The 20,733-nt window shown below is 26.8% G+C and overlaps 1 protein-coding gene across 3 annotated transcripts in view; it reads left to right on the top strand.

The window, feature by feature from the left end:
* LOC136972272 (phospholipid-transporting ATPase VA) overlaps nucleotides 1-20,733 on the top strand; it is a 95,178-nt gene that overhangs the window by 70,769 nt on the left and 3,676 nt on the right. For all 3 annotated transcript variants that reach the window (XM_067266846.1, XM_067266833.1, XM_067266840.1), the window contains exons 9-22: nucleotides 1,760-1,803; nucleotides 5,202-5,384; nucleotides 8,178-8,520; nucleotides 11,078-11,242; nucleotides 11,419-11,504; nucleotides 12,340-12,570; nucleotides 14,626-14,706; nucleotides 14,800-15,099; nucleotides 16,639-16,693; nucleotides 17,316-17,518; nucleotides 19,578-19,778; nucleotides 19,925-20,005; nucleotides 20,088-20,192; nucleotides 20,312-20,499. In XM_067266846.1, coding sequence (XP_067122947.1) covers nucleotides 1,760-1,803; nucleotides 5,202-5,384; nucleotides 8,178-8,520; nucleotides 11,078-11,242; nucleotides 11,419-11,504; nucleotides 12,340-12,570; nucleotides 14,626-14,706; nucleotides 14,800-15,099; nucleotides 16,639-16,693; nucleotides 17,316-17,518; nucleotides 19,578-19,778; nucleotides 19,925-20,005; nucleotides 20,088-20,192; nucleotides 20,312-20,499 — 2,266 coding nt within the window. The remainder of the gene's footprint in view (nucleotides 1-1,759; nucleotides 1,804-5,201; nucleotides 5,385-8,177; nucleotides 8,521-11,077; nucleotides 11,243-11,418; nucleotides 11,505-12,339; nucleotides 12,571-14,625; nucleotides 14,707-14,799; nucleotides 15,100-16,638; nucleotides 16,694-17,315; nucleotides 17,519-19,577; nucleotides 19,779-19,924; nucleotides 20,006-20,087; nucleotides 20,193-20,311; nucleotides 20,500-20,733) is intronic.

Here is a 20,733-nt window from a genome sequence, read left to right on the forward strand (position 1 = left end):
TATAAGTAACACTCCATGCATAAGATGATGATTAACAAAAATTCTAGAACTTCTGACTTCTCATTGATCAGTGATTATTGTTCTGCTTTTTTTCCTTTCTTTTTATATTATTTTATTTATTCTGGCCTGAATATAGTATTGCCATATAAGATCTCCTTGTAAATTATATCTGTGTAGATTAATATAGAATAAGAAAATAAAATTAAACAAAATTTAAGTTTTTTCTTCTTTCAAAGGAAGTTGCAGAAAGTTTATTTTTACATGCATTGAGAAAATTAATTATTAATTAAAGTTATGACTAATGGTTTAGTAATTAATAATTAACCATTTTATATTGCTTATAAAAAAAATTAAATGCTACATTTTTTTATTATAACATATAATAACTATTAATTTTGCTTGGACATACAAGAGTTGAAACAATATTGGAAATTTATTATTGTTGTTATTGTTATTATTACTACTATTTCATTAACTTATTTTGATGAAAAGAGAAAATAACTTTATCTTGGAATTAAGATTACATTAAAAATATATTAAGAGTAAAATATTGATATATTTGTTTTATATTGAAAATGTTTAATATAATATAAACATATTTTAAAAAATAAATGAAATAATGAAAATGAATTTTATCATTACATATATTTTTTTTCTAACGTTACTATAAATTTAATACTTATTTATAGCTGCTGAATTTCTTCAATTTTAGAAAGCAATTTTTCCCCACATTTTAATGTCTCTAAAATCAGAATTCAGTCTTATAGCCAGTGGTGTCTTAAATTCAATGCCAAAAGAAGCCAGTTTGACAACTGAATATTCAATTTATCAGATAATAGCCATTATCTGAATCTGAGAAAATTTTGTCTTATTTGTTCATCCTGTTGTCATTTCAGTTTGTGCATTGGCAATATTATAGATGTTGAATTAGTCTAAAATTTGCATTCTGTTTGATAGTTAAAATGTGTTTTAAAAAGTATTAAATTATGATGCAGCATTAAAACAAAATGTGTTTTGATATGTAGAAAAGTATTAAAATAATGCTGTGCAACATATTTATTATGCCTAGTGCAACTAGTGAATGATTTCCTACTTACATAAGTGGGATTCACTAGCTGAAGTAATCGGTAGAATAAAAATCATCTGATAAGCTTTAAAATATAATGATTGTGGGTTGGCAGAACTGTTTTAGATGACTAATAATGCTTGGATAAATGTCAAAATTTAGTTTAGGAATGGAAATCAAATTTTTGTCTTGGAACAAAAAATTTAAATTTAAATTGGTATGATAGAAATTGCTCTCAAAAATTTTTTAAATAAAAATATAGGCTTGTAAGCTAAAACTTTTTTTAAAATTTGTAACATATCTATCAAATATCATTTCACAATGTTTGAAAACATTGGAGAATTGGAGAAAAATTTGGGATAAAATGATAGATTAACTCTCTATTAAATTATTGAAAATATTTAAATCTTAATCTTATTAAATTCTAAAGCTGGAACTATTCTATAAATTAACAGAAAGATGTAACTTTTCATGTTTATATTTAAATCTATTATAATTAAATGCTAAAAATACAGTTTTGCATTTATTCTTTTACATAATTGCTTTTGTAATTTTTTTTGCTTTGAAGCTTATTTTTTTTATAAGATTTGACTGTATTAGATTTAATTTTTTGTTTAATAATTTTAAATTTAACAATATTTATTGTTAAAATATACTCTGTATTATATTAAAATAAAAGTTTTTTTTTTCTAGTTCAAACTGATGGTAACATTGAAAAGAAGCAAAACAATTTAAAGGTAAATAATGCATTTATACTATGGTAAAATAATTTAATAATTTTATTGGAGGACAATTATTGAACATATAATTAGGTAATGTAGCTAATGCTATATCATTTCTTTTTTTAATTTTGCAATATTTAAATGAAAATTTATATAAATAAAATTTGTTTTGAAAATTTTAAAATTGTAACAGTGCAATATGAATTATAAATGCAGAACAGTTTAAATTTAAAAATATATATATTTTACAATGTATCAAATCTCTTAGCCACAAACGACTATCAACTGCCAATAATACAAGTTTGAAATCTTTTCTTCGTGGAATGATGCACATATGCAGCACAGCAACAAAAAACAGTGAGATGATGAGACCAACTTTTGCTACAAAACTCAACTTTATGCCATTTTTACTTGAGTGGTGAGATAGATCTGGGAAAATACCTAGATCTTTCTCAGCACATATTTTAGAGTAGCATTTCTAATAACTGATAACAAGTTGTTTAGTAGTCACTTGCTAAAATACAATGTGCTATTTCAATGGCAGAAGCATCAACAAGACTGCTGTTGATCAGAACAAAGAGGAAGTCTAATTCATTCCTAACTCCGATCAATTTAATATAAAGTTTCGCAATTACTTTATTTTTGTATTATAACATAATTAATTTTCTCACCCTTAACATTTAAGTTTTAGTTATTCAATGTTAATATTTAATTCAATACAGAACAAACTTAATTTAAATGATAGAATATTATTATTTTTTGTGTGTTAAGAAACAGCAAAATTTTAGCACTTTTGCTGCTGACTTGACTGACATGATTTTTACATTATGTTACATCATCCCAATATGTTGTTGATGCAATTTTGTGTCATTCAGATGCTGGAAATTTTTGGTAAATTGCCAGCATTTTATTTTTTTGGTCGTCATTTATTACTACTTGGATGTGTAAGAAAAATTTTAGAGATGATGCTTTATTACTTGGTTTCTTACTTTTTTAGGACATATTTAATTATAATGGTTTTTCATCATTTTGTTTTTGGGTGACTCAATTTTTCATTATCACATATAGTTCCATAAAGATTACTGGAAGTGAAAAAGTTATTTTATTCTTAATTTATGTGTAATAGTGACATACTTTATGAAAAAATAAATTGGCATATTTGATGCAACTTTTTTTTTAATGGCAGCAACAAAATTGTTAATTATATTATCATCAAATGTAATGATTGATTGTAGGAACTGTGTTTAAAAATGTAACTGTTTACGTGTGTGTTTATTTCTGCAATGTTTTTTTATTTAATTCTCTTCACCATGTGGTCACTAAGAGTCTTTTCTTTCCATACTGATTGTGAGTTTGGCCAGGCTCACAATAGGGACAGTGGGTGATGAGGGCAGTGCCTCAACATATCCAGGACAGATCAATCCCAAAAAATTCCTGGGGGTTTTTGACTACCTGGATTTGATCTTGGGTTCCCAAGAGCAGTACGCTGATACCTTAACTGTTTCATCCATCTGACCTTCATATCATGCAAAGCACAGCAAAGTATTAGTGTTTTCCACTTTTTGTTGTCACACTGTATTGTTTGCATTATCCCTATGATTGAAAAAAGTGAATTTATGAGAAAAGCAATAGGTTTTATTTTACAGTTACTGTTTATTTCTTAATTTTATCAGTAATGCTGGATTTATGTAATAGGGAGCATAAACACAATATTAAGATTGACTGTTTGGCTGTTAGTGTTGGAAGAGGAATCTATTGGATTTTCATCCAATGAAAAACATTTGATCAAAGAGGAAAGCAAATCTGAAAATTTACTGAAGCTTCAAAAATATTTTTAATGCACTATATTAATTCTTATCAAATCCAATAAAATTCATCTAATAAACAAAAGCGTTGATAAATATATCACACTAACCTTATAAAGCTTTGTGATACATTAAAAAATATTTGCAAACGTTTTCAGTCTACTCGAGGATCTTCTTCGGGTGGAGTTGTACTAGAGAAAATTTTTTCTGGTGTGATTCTGTTCTATTTCATTTCTGATGTGTTCTAATTTCCTTTCAAATTTTCCTTTTAAATTTTAAATTCCTAACAATGTGCAACTGTGTCAGCTGTTATAATGCTGGGTCATACATTGCCAGCCATATCCTCAAGAGTTGTTTTTCGTCTTTAAAATTGATTGAAAGGCCTTGGCATTCCATTTTAAAAATTTCCAATACCTCCAAATTTCTACATTGGTGTATATGATGAGTTTGCTGGATCATGGTCGCTTGTTGTAATTTGGGTGTAATGCCATTTTCACTGGCATATATAGCTAAGGCAGTAGTGTTTTTCTTTTTTTCAATATCAGTTTTATGAACACGGAGCATTGTTTGAGCGATCTTCTTGTAGATCTGATATGTATAAGATCTCTATTGAATCTGTCATCTTTGAGCAGAATTTTATACATTCCCTGTGCTCTTTTGATGTCCACTCGATCTTTCTCATTCCTTAGCATGCTGAATATATCCAGCTTATGTCTGTAGACTATTTTTGAATTAGTATAAGTCCCAATGTCTCGATATAGGGACTGCATTCTTATCATATGAATTATATCAATTTCCTATTATTATTTCACAAAACCTAATCTTTTATTTTATATTAATTAATTTTTAAAAAATTATATATATATATAATTGAAAGGCTGTTTAGATGATATACACATAAGTTTGTACACTTTATTTTCATTCTCTATTCTACAGCCACAGGTGACTGACTAGATCATAAACAAAATATAATTTCTTGATTGTTAGAGGAAAGTTGATTGCAGGCACTTATATTCAGACACAACAATATAAAAATAAATATTTTTGTACTGTGCACTTGTATTTTATTTTATACTTGGCTTAAATTGTTTAAAATCTATAATGTGAAATAGATTTATACTGGATTGTCTTTTGTTCTCATTGTAATTGTTATGAGTAAGCATAAAATTGCTTGAGAGAACAAATCATGTCGGAACACAATTAAGATGGATATACTGGCTTTCATTGCCAGATGCATATACAGGCTTAAGATATGCATAGTAAAATAAATTTGGTAACTCACGCCAAGTTTTAACTGGGTTCTGGTAGAGAAACTTCACTGACTTTGGCGTTAAACTATCTTATCTTATAGTATAAGATATGCATTTCAGACAACCTGCTCTTCATTGGTCCTCTTTTAAATTTTACAGCAATCTTGATGACAGAAATTATATGTATGTTATAGATAATTGTGACAACTGGATTCCAATGTATAATAAATTTTAAAAATTCTTACATCATTCTTAGATGATGAAATAAAAAATTTTATTTAAAAAAAGTTAATATAATTAATTATTAAATTTTGAATATTTATATAAATAAATAAAATTTAAAAATTATAAATTTTAGGATGATACATTTATTGTTAATCCAAGATTGCAAGATGAATTATGCCAATTGGATATGGAAATAAACTTTGAACAGGATATGAAAGTATATCTGTTACCAGAACGCCAACGTATCCAAGACTTTTTTTTACTCATGGCCATTTGTAATACTGTTGTTGTATCTAAATATCCACATAAAGATCAGGTGATTGTCCAATTTTCTTTTTTATTTATATATATAACTTATATAATATGAACAAAAGTTACAACTTTTCATAAATTGTAGAATAATAAAAAATTTCAAAATATATACAGTGGTGCCTTGTACTTTGAATTTAATTCATTCCAGGAGGCTGTTCAAACTCTGAATTGTTTGAAATCTGAATCAATTTTTCCCATTAAAAATATGGAAAGTGAATTAATCTATTCCAGACCCTAAACAATACTCATTTCGATAAACTTAAAACAACAAGTACATGTAATTTAAGGTAAAAATAACACAATCAAATACACCAATGATAAATTAAAACACAAAAACAACAACAAATAAAATATGTAAATAATGTATAATAAAATGCAAATTGCATTTACTGTTCACACACCATCGACTTTGCATCTTAAACATGGCCATCAGATTCACCAGGTGTGTACTGTTTTCATGTATTACGTGCTCAGTTCAAACTCTGAAGTATTCGAAGCTACAATTATTTGAAATACAAGGTACCGTTGTATTAATATGTTAGAAAATTTAAAAGAAATAAGACTTGATGAGATGATATTGATTTACATTTTGATTTCAATAGTTTTGAATTGATTACTTTGACCAAATATTTGGGTTTTGCAGTTTATAATTAACCAATCAATTTATTAATGTAATATATTAAATTTTATCGTAGATTAAAGTTTTCAATTATCTTGTAGAATGTAAGATATCAAAACTAAGGGCATTATAATGGCACAGTAAATAAAAACATAATTAAACAAAATAAATTAGATATGTAATGTAAATTGCTGTTGCATATAGAGTAAGCTTATACAGTCAAACCTCCAATAATAGCCAGCTTCCAATAATGGTGGACATTTTTTCAGGAACATTTCTTTTTTGAACAAAAATGAACACCAAATAGCTTTCAAATAATGTTCACTACCTTCATTCACAGAAATAGTGCATGAAATCAGTTAGTTATTGTTGATAACATGATTAATTTAGCTGCTGGCTTTTTACATGGTTACTTGGGTGTAAATGTAAAAAATAAATTTAAAAAAAATAAAAACTATTTGCAATTGTAGACAATTGCAAAAAAAAGTTTTTGTGTAAAGATTCTTCTTGAATTTGCAGAGAACTCTTAAAAACAGATATAAATTGACTTTTTAGTGTAGGCTATGATGGATGTTAAAATATGTAAAGAAAGAACAGTGGGAATAAACAAAAAATTTCATCACCAATGATTACTGTAACTATTGGATTGTTCGGAAAGTAATTTTGTTTTTTTTATTACTAGAGGAATTGGATGTATTTTTACCAGCCAATTTTATTTTAAACCACATTTTCATTATATAATTTGACAGCTGACATTTTAAGGCTTATTTGTAAAAAATTTTGTTTGATTCTGTACAATTGTTTTTTTTTGGTGACCCATCAAATATGGAAAATCGAAAGCATCATTTTCGGCACATTTTGCTTTTTTATAACTAAAAAATCAAAATGCTGTTCAAACAAGAAAAATATTGTGGTATATGTTTGGAGAAGATGTGTTGGGAGAAAGACAGTGCCAAAACTGGCTTACAAATTTGCTTTCTGGCAATTTTAATATCGAAGATACACCACATTCTGGATGGCCATTTGAAGCCAATGAAAACAAAATAAAGGTACCGATTGAAGCAATCTGCCGTATAACAACACATGAAATCACTAAGAGATTAAATCTGTTAAATTGAACCGTTTATTATTATTTAAAACGAATTGGTTTCATTTTAAAGCTTGATATATGGGTTCCACACGTTATTAAAGGGAGATACTCTCTATGGTGGGATTTTAAAGAAATTTGTTTTTGAGCTTTTACCAGACAATTTAACAATTGAATCAAAAGTGTACTGCCATCAAGTAAACAAATTGAGTAATATCATCAAACAGAAAAGGCCAGAATTGATCAACAAACAAAGTGTAGTGTTTTACCATGATAATGCCAAATTTCACACAAGTTTGGTAACTCGTCAGAAATTGTTATAGCTTAGATGGGATGTGTTATCACACCAACCTTATTCTCCAGGTCGGGCACACTCAGATTATCACTTGTTCCGGTCTATACAAATTTTTTTTAACTGTAAGACATTTATTTGAAATGACAATGTCAAAAATCACTTGAATCAGTTCTTTTGTAAACAACGATCAAAATTTTTATGAATGTGAAATCATGCTACTACAAGAAACAATGACAACAGGTATTTGACCAAAATGGTCAATATATAATTCAATAAAATACTTATTTATTGTAAGAATATTGGGTTTATTTTTCTATGGAAAAAACGAAATTACTTTCCGAACAACTCAATATGTTTTAGTGTAACTTATTTTAAGAATAATTTGAATAAATTTTTTTAACTATTACTGTCATCAGGGGATACTTTATAATTTTTAAAATAAGATTTTTTGGAACATTCTTTCAGGGGACAGTAACCTTTAGAGGAATAATTAACTATATTGTAAAGATATAGTTAAAATAATTAGATTGAAAAAGGTATTTTTAGTATATATGAAACATAAAAACATTTTCAGTATAAAATTTAATTATATTTAATGATGTTAGTTTCTTTAATTTTTATATATGTGTATTTTTTTCATTTTGTTTTAAAACCAAATAAGTAAAAAGTCCTTTAATACAAACCAAATATACCTATATATTTAAAATTAGTATATTTAAGAAATTATTGAGTATTTTTCATTATATACAAGGTTATAAGTAATTTTGTCGTCTAATAAAGATATTAAATTTTTTAGATGAATTCCAGTGGCCTTTTTTTAAACATTCCACCTATTAATAATGAATCCCATGTGTTGGGAAGTGGTGATATACCACAGGACAAATATACACTTTTGATAAATTCTGTTGATACACCAAGTAATTCTGCAGCTTCTACACCAAATTGGAGACCAAAACATTTAGCTATACCATCATTTGGTTCTCGTTCATATACACCAACTCCTACACCCTCTCCGGCAGATTTCCGTCCAATATATGAAGCAGAAAGTCCAGATGAAATTGCTCTTGTAGAAGCTGCATTCCATTACAATTGCCGTCTTTTAAGAAGAACTCCTGATGCAGCATTAATATTCCTACCAGGTATTTAACTGAGTTTATTAGTAAATAAATAAAATATCAAGATCTAAACTAGATAATAATGGAAAAAAATAATGAATTATATAGTTTTATGATAAAAATGTTTAATTATGTATCTGAAAGATGTTAATACAAAAGAAAAAGCAAAAACTGCTAAAGAAAAATATAACATAATTGAAATTATATAAACAATAAAGAATCTTAAAAGTAATAAAGTATAGTGAAACCTCTCTTAATGAGCACCTGTCATAACGAGTAATTTGCATAACGAGCAAAACAAATTGTAAAAAAAATGACTCACTTAATGAGTGATGTTTCGCATAATGAGTGACCAAGAGAGGGGAAGTCCTGGATTGTGTGCATGCTACATCAGTCTGTGTTTAGCACTTATTCTGCTAGCATCTTAGTGTTACCTGTGACCACACATTTTTCCAAACTTGTATTCAATCATATTACATATAAACATCAACAACCATAGCCCATTATATAATAAACATGCCAAATGACATGCCAAATTCTTGGGCAAGGTAAAGGCTATAATTAAATATTAGAAATTACTGTATTTTGATTATTTTTTGTTTTCTGCAAATCAAATTCGCATTCCAGGTTGGCTCATTCCATGCTAGAAGAAAAGATGATGATGATGATTCATGCTTCTTAATAATGTATATTGTATTGGGTTGTTCGGAAAGTTCGTAGCGATTTTTAAGAGAAATAAAAGAAATTGTTTTAATACTAAAAATATACTTTTATTCCATTATGTATGCGCCATTGTTTTTAATGACGTGTTGCCATCTATGGGGCAGCTTCATGATACCCTCTTCGTAGAACTTTCCAGTTTTTTCCGCGAAAAACTGATCCACGTGGTTTTTGCAAGCTTCCAAAGTATCAAAGTTTTTATCATGAAGGGAATTTTGTAGAGAACGGAACAAATGGTAGTCCGACGGTGCAAGGTCGGGTGAGTAAGGGGGGTGGGGTAAAACATCCCAGCCTAGTTCCAATAATTTTTGGCATGTTCGTAAAGACGTGTGAGGTCTGGCATTATCTTGGTGAAACACAATGCCTTTTCTATTGGCCAGTTCCGGACGTTTTTCTTTAATTGCCATGTTCAGCTTATCCAATTGGGAACAATACTTATCAGAATCAATTGTTTGATTCTGTGGAAGCAGCTCGTAGTACAGGATTCCTTTCCAATCCCACCAGACAGTGAGCATGACCTTCTTTGGATGAAGACCGGCCTTTGGAGTTTTTAATGGTGATTCATTTTTCTTACCCCACGATCGTTTTCGGCTGATGTTGTTATAAATGATCCACTTTTCATCACCTGTCACTAAACGCTTCAGAAAAGGGTCATTTTCATTTCGTCTTTCAAGAGAATCACAAATGGAGATGCGATCCAGTAAGTTTTTTTCCGTTAAGTCGTGAGGTATCCAAATGTCATAACGATTCACGTATCCGAGCTTCTTTAGATGTTGAAATACAGTACTGTTTGATGACTTCACTATGTCTGCAATCTCTCGAGTTGTGTAATGAGGGTTTTCATCCAATAATGCTTTGATTTGGTCCTCTTCAATAACAGGAGGTCTTCCCGAGCGAGGAGCATCTTCAAGGCTGAAATTACCCATTTTAAATTTTGCAAACCACTTTCGAACAGTTGATTCTGATACAGCACTCCCACCATAAACATCACATATCTTTTTTGCTGTTTGTACAGCATTTTTGCCTTTATGAAAAAAGAAAAGAAACAAGTGTCGATAATGCATGTTTTTCGCATCCATTTTTGCAATGAGCCAAATTAAACACTATTTGAATAATCTTAACGGTTTTTTTGTAACGGACGCGTCTCAAAGTCATTTATCGTAATATTCATTGGTTTGTACAATTCTAATCATTTTTGCGTCAATCGGTGTCTCAACTGTCGGCTATCAAAAATCGCTACGAACTTTTTGAACAACCCAATATATTTTTACTTGAATAAACGTTATACATAAAATATTTGAGTATTTTTTTGGCATGGAACACATTATTCTATTTTACATTAATTTATATGGGAAAAATTGTTTCGCGTTACGAGTAACATTCTGAAACAAATTATGCTCGTTAAGTGAGGTGCCACTATAATTAAAAGTTATCTAATGAGCAAGTACAATACAATAACACATTCAAAGGATTTTTTTTTAATACATTTATTAAATTTATTAGATTCTACACTTATTGTTTCATAAAAGTGATATAAAATAATGCTAATTTATAACTATGTGAAATTTAAGTTCCACTTTTGTTTATATTTTGTAATATCTTTCTGTGTTTTTATTACAAATTACACAATTCTTTGTTTTTTTAATTTTTCTTAATGATGCTTTTTTTTTATGCTTATTTTATGGCAATATCTTTTGCATAAACTTGTTGGTGAGATTCTAACAGTAAAATTATCTTTTATATAAAAATTTAGTTTTATGAATCAAAAAATTTTATTAACAAGCTTTAAATGTTTGATATGATTGTATGTAATGAATATATATTTTAAATTGTTAAATGAATAGAAGTATTCTATTTCTAGGTGAAGGTTTGATAGAATTTAAAGTACTTCATATCCTTCCATTTGATTCAGTTCGTAAAAGAATGTCAGTCATTTTACAGCATCCTTTTACTGGAGAAAAACTGTTATATTGCAAAGGATCTGATTCTACTGTTCTAACTCAAATATCTCACAATCAAACATCTGGTATTTTAACGTTTTTAATTTTTGAGAGTTACTGTTTTAGAAATAATAATAATAAGTAATGGTAACATATAATGAATGTAATATAATTTGTGTATTATCTTCAGTTAATTAATTTTTGACTCAAAATCTGTTTGTTGTTGAAAAAATGATTTTATTTATTTTTTTTTAAATTTTAGAAATGCAGGAAATTATTATGAAAACACAACAACATTTAAATAATTACAGTAGAAAAGGATTAAGGATTTTATGTATGGCTAAAAAGGTATTTTAATTTTAAAAAGTATTTGTTTATATTTTAAACATACTAAATATATATTAATTGAGAATATTAATATGATTTAATTTTTATATCAATAGTTAATATATATTTAATTAGTTTTGATTATTTATGAATTTTAGCAAAACTAAAAATTTGATTTTAATTAAATAGTATTGTTTCTTATTCTAATATTGATACAATTTATTATCTTTAAGTTGTTACAGAATATATGCTGCTAAAATATGTATTTTTTTTTTAACTTTCTCCATCCTATGGACACTGAGAGGACCTTTTTTTTTTATCTTTTGTTATATTAACTTTTGATCTGGTGTTTCAATAGTTTTTTGATAATTAAATATTATGTTCACAGATCTATCATACAAAAGAAAATTTTTTTTCAATTAAGGAAAGTCATCTTTGTTGTTTCAACAGAAATGCATTTTGGGCTATGTCCCTCATCAGTCTGTTCTAGTCTTTTTTGTTAATAGCAAGCCCATTATGGATTTAGCCAGATGATGAGGGACAAAGCTTGACATATCTGGATGGATCGCTTCCAAAAAATTCTGGGCTGTTTTGATCCATCCAAATGATCTTGGGTTTCCAGAGCAGTAGGCAGTTACTTTAACCACTTGGCCATCTGGTTGTCTGCCAAAACATTAACAGTAGATATTCTAGAGTTATATAAAGTAATAGTTATTACTGTAATTTTCAGATTATTATTAGTTATAATTATGTGATTTAATTTTAACAGTTTTAATTTTAAAATATCATAAATATTATGAAAAAGTTAATCTATTATATAATTATAAGATGACTACAAACGGATTTTTGTTTTTAGGTTATTTCTCCTGAAGAATATGAAGAATGGTTATATGAACATAGAAAAGCTGAACTCTCAATTGAGGATCAAGAAGAAAAGCTTCATATATCTGCATGCCAAATTGAAACAAATTTAGAATTATTGGGAGCAACTGGAGTAGAAGATAGGTTACAGAGTGGTGTACCTGAAACCATAAATGCTTTACGTTCTGCAGGAATTGTATTATGGGTTCTTACTGGAGATAAGCAGGTATTAAAAACATGAAATATTTTGCATTTGTAAGATTACTGCAATTAATTTATATTATCTGTTAGAAAAAGTATTAGTTATTTCTAGTTTATATTATGTTTGATATTAATATCTTATTTTTGTTTTTTTATTGTCTTATAATATTGAGATGGGTTGATAATGATGATGATAATAATAATAAGTGCAGAGCCAAAACAGTTAGGAGTCGAAAGTTGAAATTTGGTACACAGTTAGGGTACATCATGAGAACATACACTAAGAAAGGATTTTTCGAAATTTCCACTGTAGGGAGGGAGAGAGGGTTAAGGATTACCCTGAAAACTTGGCTTCTACTGTACTATTTTAGATCCCTTTTTGCATTTAAGTGGGAAATTGAACATATTCTTACACCCTTCTAAAAATTATCAATGATATTTAGTGTTCCATCATGTATAAAGTTGAAATGGAGAGCGCCTGTGCATAAGTTTGCTATATTCGATTCTTCGTCTTAATGTTCAATTTTTTGTTCAAATTTGTATTTATGAATGATTCTGGAAGATCCAGCTTATTTTTTGAATTTAGTAAACCTGAAAAAGAACCAGAAAGAGTTATGAAAATGTTTATTATTCATCACTTAGTGGTACTATGCACCTGTTAGTGGTTGCAGCGAGTCTTAATTATTGTTATCCCAGTGTGATAAACAGATATCTAAAAATTTTCTAATTAGTCTCAGAAGAGGGGAGGACCTAATTCTTGCACTGGGTGAAAACGGGTAAGATCGGCTATAATCTAATAATCTTAATCTTTGCTATCATCACCTTTTGTTCGAGCAATGCCGGACTCATCTGCTAGTTATTAATACAGGTAGGCCTCTTACAATGCGGTAGATAAGTTCCTTGAAAATACCGTGTTGTGGGAAATCGTGTTATAGGAGACATCAACTTAATACAAAAACTGGGATTCAGTTCTAAAAAGAGAAAAACTGCCTTTTATGGTGTAACATTTTCATCATTTTTTAAATTTATGTACATAAAAAGCTCAAATAAAATTCGACATCATATAAAAACTAAAAATATTATGATTTCAAGTCAAAATCAAAAAGAAACATAATGTTATGCTCACAAATTCAGTCCTCATTGTCACTTATTATAATTGTTCGAGAATGTTTGACTGGTCTTATTTCAAGATCTGAGCTTGTTTCATCAAGTTCCACTGCACTTATGTGATCCGTTGCGATTTTTCTGTTATGTGAAAGATAATTCGTTTCTAAATACCCTAAACCGCGTTGTAAAAGTACCATGTTGTAAGAAAATTTCTGCATTTTTCCAATCACATTGGAGTGAAAACACATTGTAAAGGTACCGCATTGTAGGAGGCCTACCTGTATCTAACCATATTTTTAAAATAAATTATTTAAAAATGCTAAAATCTAAAACCAAGCCTAGTATATGATAAAAAACAATATCACCAGATTTTAATTGGGCTATAATATGGCTAATTAATTATAAAAATGTTGCTTAATTTGGAATAAAGGTATGTGGTTAAACCACCATCTTGTAGTTAATTTTAAAAATTATAAATAAATAAATTTAAAATATTCTGAAAGAAAAATATGTATAATTATCCTAGTTGATGTAATGAGTTACCTGTATGATTATACATTCTAAATTAATTGATCTGGAAGCAAAAATCAGACAAAGGTCCAGGTAGTGTAATTGGCAATGTATCTGCAGGGTAAGCAGAAACTTCAGGTTTGAGTCTTGTTCCAGATAAGATTTTCTAGATTATTATAAATGTATTTATTTATTTATTATTAAATTTAATACAAGATGGCAGCTCACTACCTATCTTTAGTCCAAATTACATATTTTTATAATTAATTAGCCTGATTAAAATCAGATGACATTATTTGTTGCTTAAAAATATCATTTAAATTATTAAGTAAGAATTGTTTGATTAATTTAAAATTTTATCTTAATTTATTAGATACAACTTTATGAAATAATTTAAACTGAAATTAATTTATTTCATATTTTTTATAATAAATGTAAATAATGTTTCTTATTTATATTTTAGGAAACAGCAATTAATATAGCATATTCATGCAAGTTGTTTTCATCAAACATGGAAATTATAACATTGAATGCTCGCTCAGTGGTAAATTGAATATCTCTCATTTAATTTGCTTAAATTGTTTATCATAACATATGGATTAATTTAAAATTTTAATGATAATTATATTTACTGTAGGAAACAACAGAGGACACAATTAAATTTTATTTAGATCAGATGAATAAAGATTTAACAGCTTGGAATACATCTCCTAAAATTAAATCATCAGTTTTTAATTCATTTTCAAAGTTTTTTAACAAGAAATCAAAATCAACTAACTGTATTTTAAACACGCATCAGTCGTATCGACAAAAAGGAATGGTCATTGATGGTCGTACCCTAAGTTACATCTTGGACAAAAGATTGAGTCCTCTCTTTTTGGAATTAGCATCACGATGTCATGCTGTGCTATGTTGTAGAGCAACACCTCTGCAAAAGGTTTATTTATTTTTGTTTTTTAAAATTTATGTTATAATTTTGTGTCAAGACTATGAAATAATGACTATGTTAATTTTCGTATCAACTATAATGTAAACATAAAATAATGTAAGTTATATTGATATTTAAGTTATAAAGTAAATAAATTATTATAACAATAATATATTACTAAATAACAATAAAACTAGAATTCACAGTTTAAAATAATTGTAATTGGATCATTAATCAATTGTTGATTTGATGCAATTAACTTCAGTTTTATTTAATATGTTTATTTACTATTACCTTTTCAAACGTAAAACTCAATTCTTATTTAACTTTAATGTCTGTTAAAATTAATTATTTGCATTAGTTTATATTAGTCTTTGAAGTGTCTACTCACAGTTTGCAGTAGTTTAATCGTGATGTCAATTACATTGAATTTAACAACAACTCTAATCATAAAGGCAATATTTAATAAACATAAAAGACATTGGCAAACTAGCATAAAAACATATTTTTAACAAAGAAAAGAAAATTCTAAGAAATATTTAAATCCAAGAAGTCACATAACCTATTACAGCAACCAAATTTTAAAATGTTGGTAATTTTTATATACATTAAAATCATATAATAATAATAATAATAATAATTTATATGATGGTTTATTTACAGAACATAATGGTCTACAATATGAATCTTAAAATCTTAGTTTATAAATCATGAATCTTAGGCTCAAAAAAGGTACAGAATAGGAAAATGCATTTTGTTCAAATAGAATCAAAAACACTGATATTAGTATACTTACACTACATGCACACATGTATGTATATGTATGTATGTATATACACAAGCATAAATGTGTCAAAATTATGTGGAATCCAGTAATTTTTAGGAAATGTAAATTCAGAAATAGGAATGTGTCTATATGCTAAATCAATAGTGCTAAATTCAATAATGATTGTGTATTGGCCTTGACCTGATTTTCAGGAAAATGAAATCGCCTGTTTAATCATTGACAACAAAAAGAAAATTTAGATACAAATTTGTATACTAATGATAGTTGTCAATAAAATCAATATGTTTTGAATTCACATATAAAAATACTATAAATGATCATACAGAATTATCTTTAACAAAACATGCAATAGTCTTCTTGGTTTAATTTTCTTTTAGGATGATAATTTTATTCCTTTTTTCATAATTAATGTCATGGTAAAAGGATTGTAATTAAGACTTTTAGAACATTTTAACTCAAACTTTTTTTTTGTTAATTATGTAACAGAAAATGATATTTGATAATATATCAATCACATCTTCATTGTGCTTTCTGCAGAAAAAACTAAATAGTTTTTTTTATAATATCGTAATTTGAATTTTTCTCTTGATTTCTTTTATAATTAAACATTTAGTGTTTATGTGATCCTCAAAGTTATTATTTATTTGGTCTTAAAAAGGATTTTCAGAATATCTTGTATACTTATAGATTTAGTATTTTGTGAACTTCATGTTTGTTTTACTAATGTAAAATATTAAGTGTATATTGTTATCTATTTATAGGCTTCAATAATCAAGTTAGTGAAGGAATCATTACATGTTTTAACATTAGCAATTGGTAAGTAATAAGCAGTTTTTATATTAACACTGTATAATAATTGTTTTTATAAAAGAAAAATTTGTCATAATTAAAGGCTGGATTTGTATGCATTTGCAATTTTTTCCTTGAATACTACAATTTTAAAACCTCAATATAAAACATGATTTAGGTCCAAGCAGATCAGATTAAGGTTGCCCGATAATGTACATTTTATATGCACTTTTAAAAATGTATATAAAATATGCTTTTGTGATTTTTACCTATATTTTGCAAATTTGACCAATTTCAGGACTAATAAGTGCTTTTTTAAAACAGCACTTGTATTTTTTTTCAAATGATCTATAGTCTATTTCTGTTAATGTTGCCAGATTCTGAAATGCTGAATTCTTCATTAGTGACTCTGAAATTCCTCATTTGGTTTCATTTTTCTTTATTTTTACATAATTTAGAAAAGATAATTATCAATAAAAACCTTTTGTGTTCTGTATTTGCTTCATAAGTTTATGTATCAAAATAGATATAAGTATTATTTTTGTACATTTTTAGGGTGTTTTTTTATCTTTTAATTTTTTCCCCAAAAGTTAAATAACTTATAAATGCAGTTTAATTTTATTTTTAATCTATGAAATTCTTTATGTAGGTGATGGAGCAAATGATGTAAGCATGATCCAAACAGCAGATGTTGGAATTGGTATAAGTGGTCAAGAAGGAATGCAAGCAGTCATGGCTAGTGATTTTGCTTTGGCAAGATTTCGCCATTTAGAAAGATTGTTGCTCGTGCACGGTCACTGGTGTTATGATAGATTGGCACGGACAATTTTGTACTTTTTTTATAAAAATGCAGTAAGTAATCTTTTAAAATTTCTAATAGTATAATTTGTACTTTTTTAAATGAAATTTATTATTGTGATGAAATAAAAAATGAAACATCAATATTTATATAATATATACTATTCACGTTTTAATGTGTAATATATATACAGTAGAGAACCAAAAATCGGAATCAATTGGGGACTGGGGTTGTTCAGATTAGGGATTTGTTCCGATTACGGTCTATGTACGAAAAAATATATTAACCTGTCCGATGTTCAAATTTTTCTCCGTTGCGTGTCGCTTTGTGTTGAATTTTTCTCCGTTGCATGTCGCTTCGTGTTGAATTTTCGTCGATTTTAAGCCTAACGAAAATTTTTATAATAATAATCGAGGCTATCGTATCATTAAAAATTATTTCTGCATTTTATACAAACAAAATAAATATATTGAAAAATATAAAAACATGAAAATTATACTTTAGAAGTAAATTTAGTATCAAAAACGTTCGATTCAGCACGACACAGTCCGACTGAAAATCGTGCCGATTACCGGCGATTTCGATTACCAGGGTGCCGATTTGCGACTCTCTACTGTACTGTTATTAATCCAAATATTTGTAAATCATTAAAATGACTTTTTTTGTTAAAAATTATTTTAATTTTATGCCATTTTAATGTCTGCTGAAATTAATCTTATTTTTTATTTTATTCATAGCAAAAGTATCTATATAAAGAAAGTTTTTCCAAAATTTAATAAATTGAAGTTCAAAAATTTCTGAATATATCTTTGAAATATTAAATAATATTTAATATGCAAAATAGAAAATTCTGTATGATGAAATACATATTAAGTAGAAATCATTTTTCTAAAATTTCTTCTCATTTTTAATTATTTTGAACAGAGAAATTTTTATTTCTAAATAATTATTTTAGTTTAAGTGGCTCCAATAAAGAAAATAAATGAATTTTCATGTTTAGATATTGTTGGAATTGATAATTTTTAATTTGTTTTATCTGTATTTCCTCAAACTTAAATATTTCTAATATTTTTCATATACATTTTGATAAAATTTTGACTTCAAATTTTTGCCAAAAGTTCTGATTATTTAAATTTAAATGAAATAAAAATATTGCTTTAAAAAGTAAAAAAAAAAAACAAATAACTTTTTTAATAGCTTCATGACAGATTCTTTCTTCCTCTCATTTATTTACATAGTTAATTTTTGTATAATTTATAATTAAATAATTAGTTTGTACAATAACTACACATATTAAAGATAATTTATAATTAAATAAAAATACTTGTATTGTTATATATGTTATACTGAATCCAGGAGTGTTACTCATTTTGTAAAACTGGCAAAAATTTATATATAATTCATGAAATTAGCACACCAACTGTTGAATTTGACAAATTTTCTATTTCTACTTTAGAATTGCCTATTTTGTAAAATGGTAATTTTATATTTTCTAGTAAGATATCAACGTTTGCTTTGCTCATTGAGTTATGGCTTAGAAAATAATAGGCAAAAATTTATTTTAGTTTTTTCTTACCTGAAAATTACTTATTGATATTTTATACTTTCTTATGATGTTCTTATTTTATACTTTCTTTTGTTATTACATACATATTACATTAAATGGTAGATTATTAAGCATATATAATATAAAAATAAATACTCGCAAGAAAAACATACAAAATTAGAAACTCCAATCAACAATAAATGAAAATGAAAAAAAATGAAACTCCAAAATACACAAGTTCATAAATTTACTATATTTCTGTGCTAATATCACTTAAAGCAATTGCCAATTTAGTGAATTTGGCAAAAATATTGCAAAATGCAAAAACAAAGCACATCAACTGCCAGTTTCATAAAAACAAATTTTTGCTTACTTCACTAAATGATAGTATTTAATAGGCAAAATAGAAAATTCTGTTTGATGAAATACTTATTAAGTAGAAATTTTTATAAACTTACTTTTAAGTATTTTCAACTCTGTTTAAAATGGTGTAATTCCCAGATTTGGTGTAACATATTGAAATTTTATACTTTACAGGAAAAAGTAATTATTATTTATATTTACAGAATCTCATTTTTGTTTTATTTTGGTTCCAATTCTTTTGTGGTTTTACTGGGAGTGTTATGATTGACCAAATGTATTTAATGTTTGTGAATGTACTTTTTACTTCAATATCTCCTGTTGTTGTTGGCATATATGATCAAGATTGTAGGGATTATGTACTGCTGCAGAATCCTGGAATTTACTCCAGAGGAAGGAATTCAGAGGTTTGTAAATATTATGTTATACTAATCATTAATATTTTTATTTTATAAACATCATTTTATATTTATAATTTATCAGTTTATTCTTACTCAATATATCTTTACATTTACCTAAAATTTTTTTAATATGAATATTTATTTTAATACAGTTGTACACAAAATATTCTTTTATTGTTAATATGGTGGATGCCATCTACCAAAGCATTATTATATTCTTTGTACCATATGTTGTAAGTATTATTTCGTTTTACTTTCAGATAAATTTTTTTTCTGTAATTTGCAATAATTTTAATTAATTTTGATATAATTCAGATGTATTATGATAGTAATTTGGGCATTTGGGAATTTGGTACTATAACATTTACTGCATGTGTTGTTGTTCAGTTGGTTCATCTAAGCATAGAAACTAAATCTTGGGTAAGTAAACCTCATTATTTTTATAAATCTCACAAATTATATTTTTACTCAATAGAATTTTACTATTATTAATTGTTTGATTATTCTTATTTATAATATAATTTCTAATTCTTTTACAGACTTGGATACATTTTATTACCATAATTATTAGCTTGGGACTTTATTTTGCTTTTGCTGTTGTATATAATTCAGTATGTATAAGTTGTCCTGGTCTTCAAAATCCATATTGGGTCATTCAGCATTTAATGAAAACTGCAAATTTCTGGTTTTGTATCTTATTTGTTACAGTCACCTCTTGTTTACCTAGGTAAAAACCACTGTTTTGATTGAAATTGATTAATATTAATTATAAATACAGTTAAACTTCCATATATTGAATTTCTTGTAGGAAATAAAGAGAATTCATTTTGTTGATAATTTATTAAATGAAAAATGCACCAGTAATGAAAAGAACACATAATAAACTGTTAACTGAAATTTAAACTTAATTACCATCCAACAACATTTTACAATGTGTGATAGTTTTATTCATCACAAAAAT

This window comes from Centruroides vittatus, unplaced genomic scaffold (genome assembly GCF_030686945.1).
Source record: "Centruroides vittatus isolate TY-2023 unplaced genomic scaffold, ASM3068694v2 contig_1057, whole genome shotgun sequence".
Taxonomy (NCBI): domain Eukaryota; kingdom Metazoa; phylum Arthropoda; class Arachnida; order Scorpiones; family Buthidae; genus Centruroides; species Centruroides vittatus.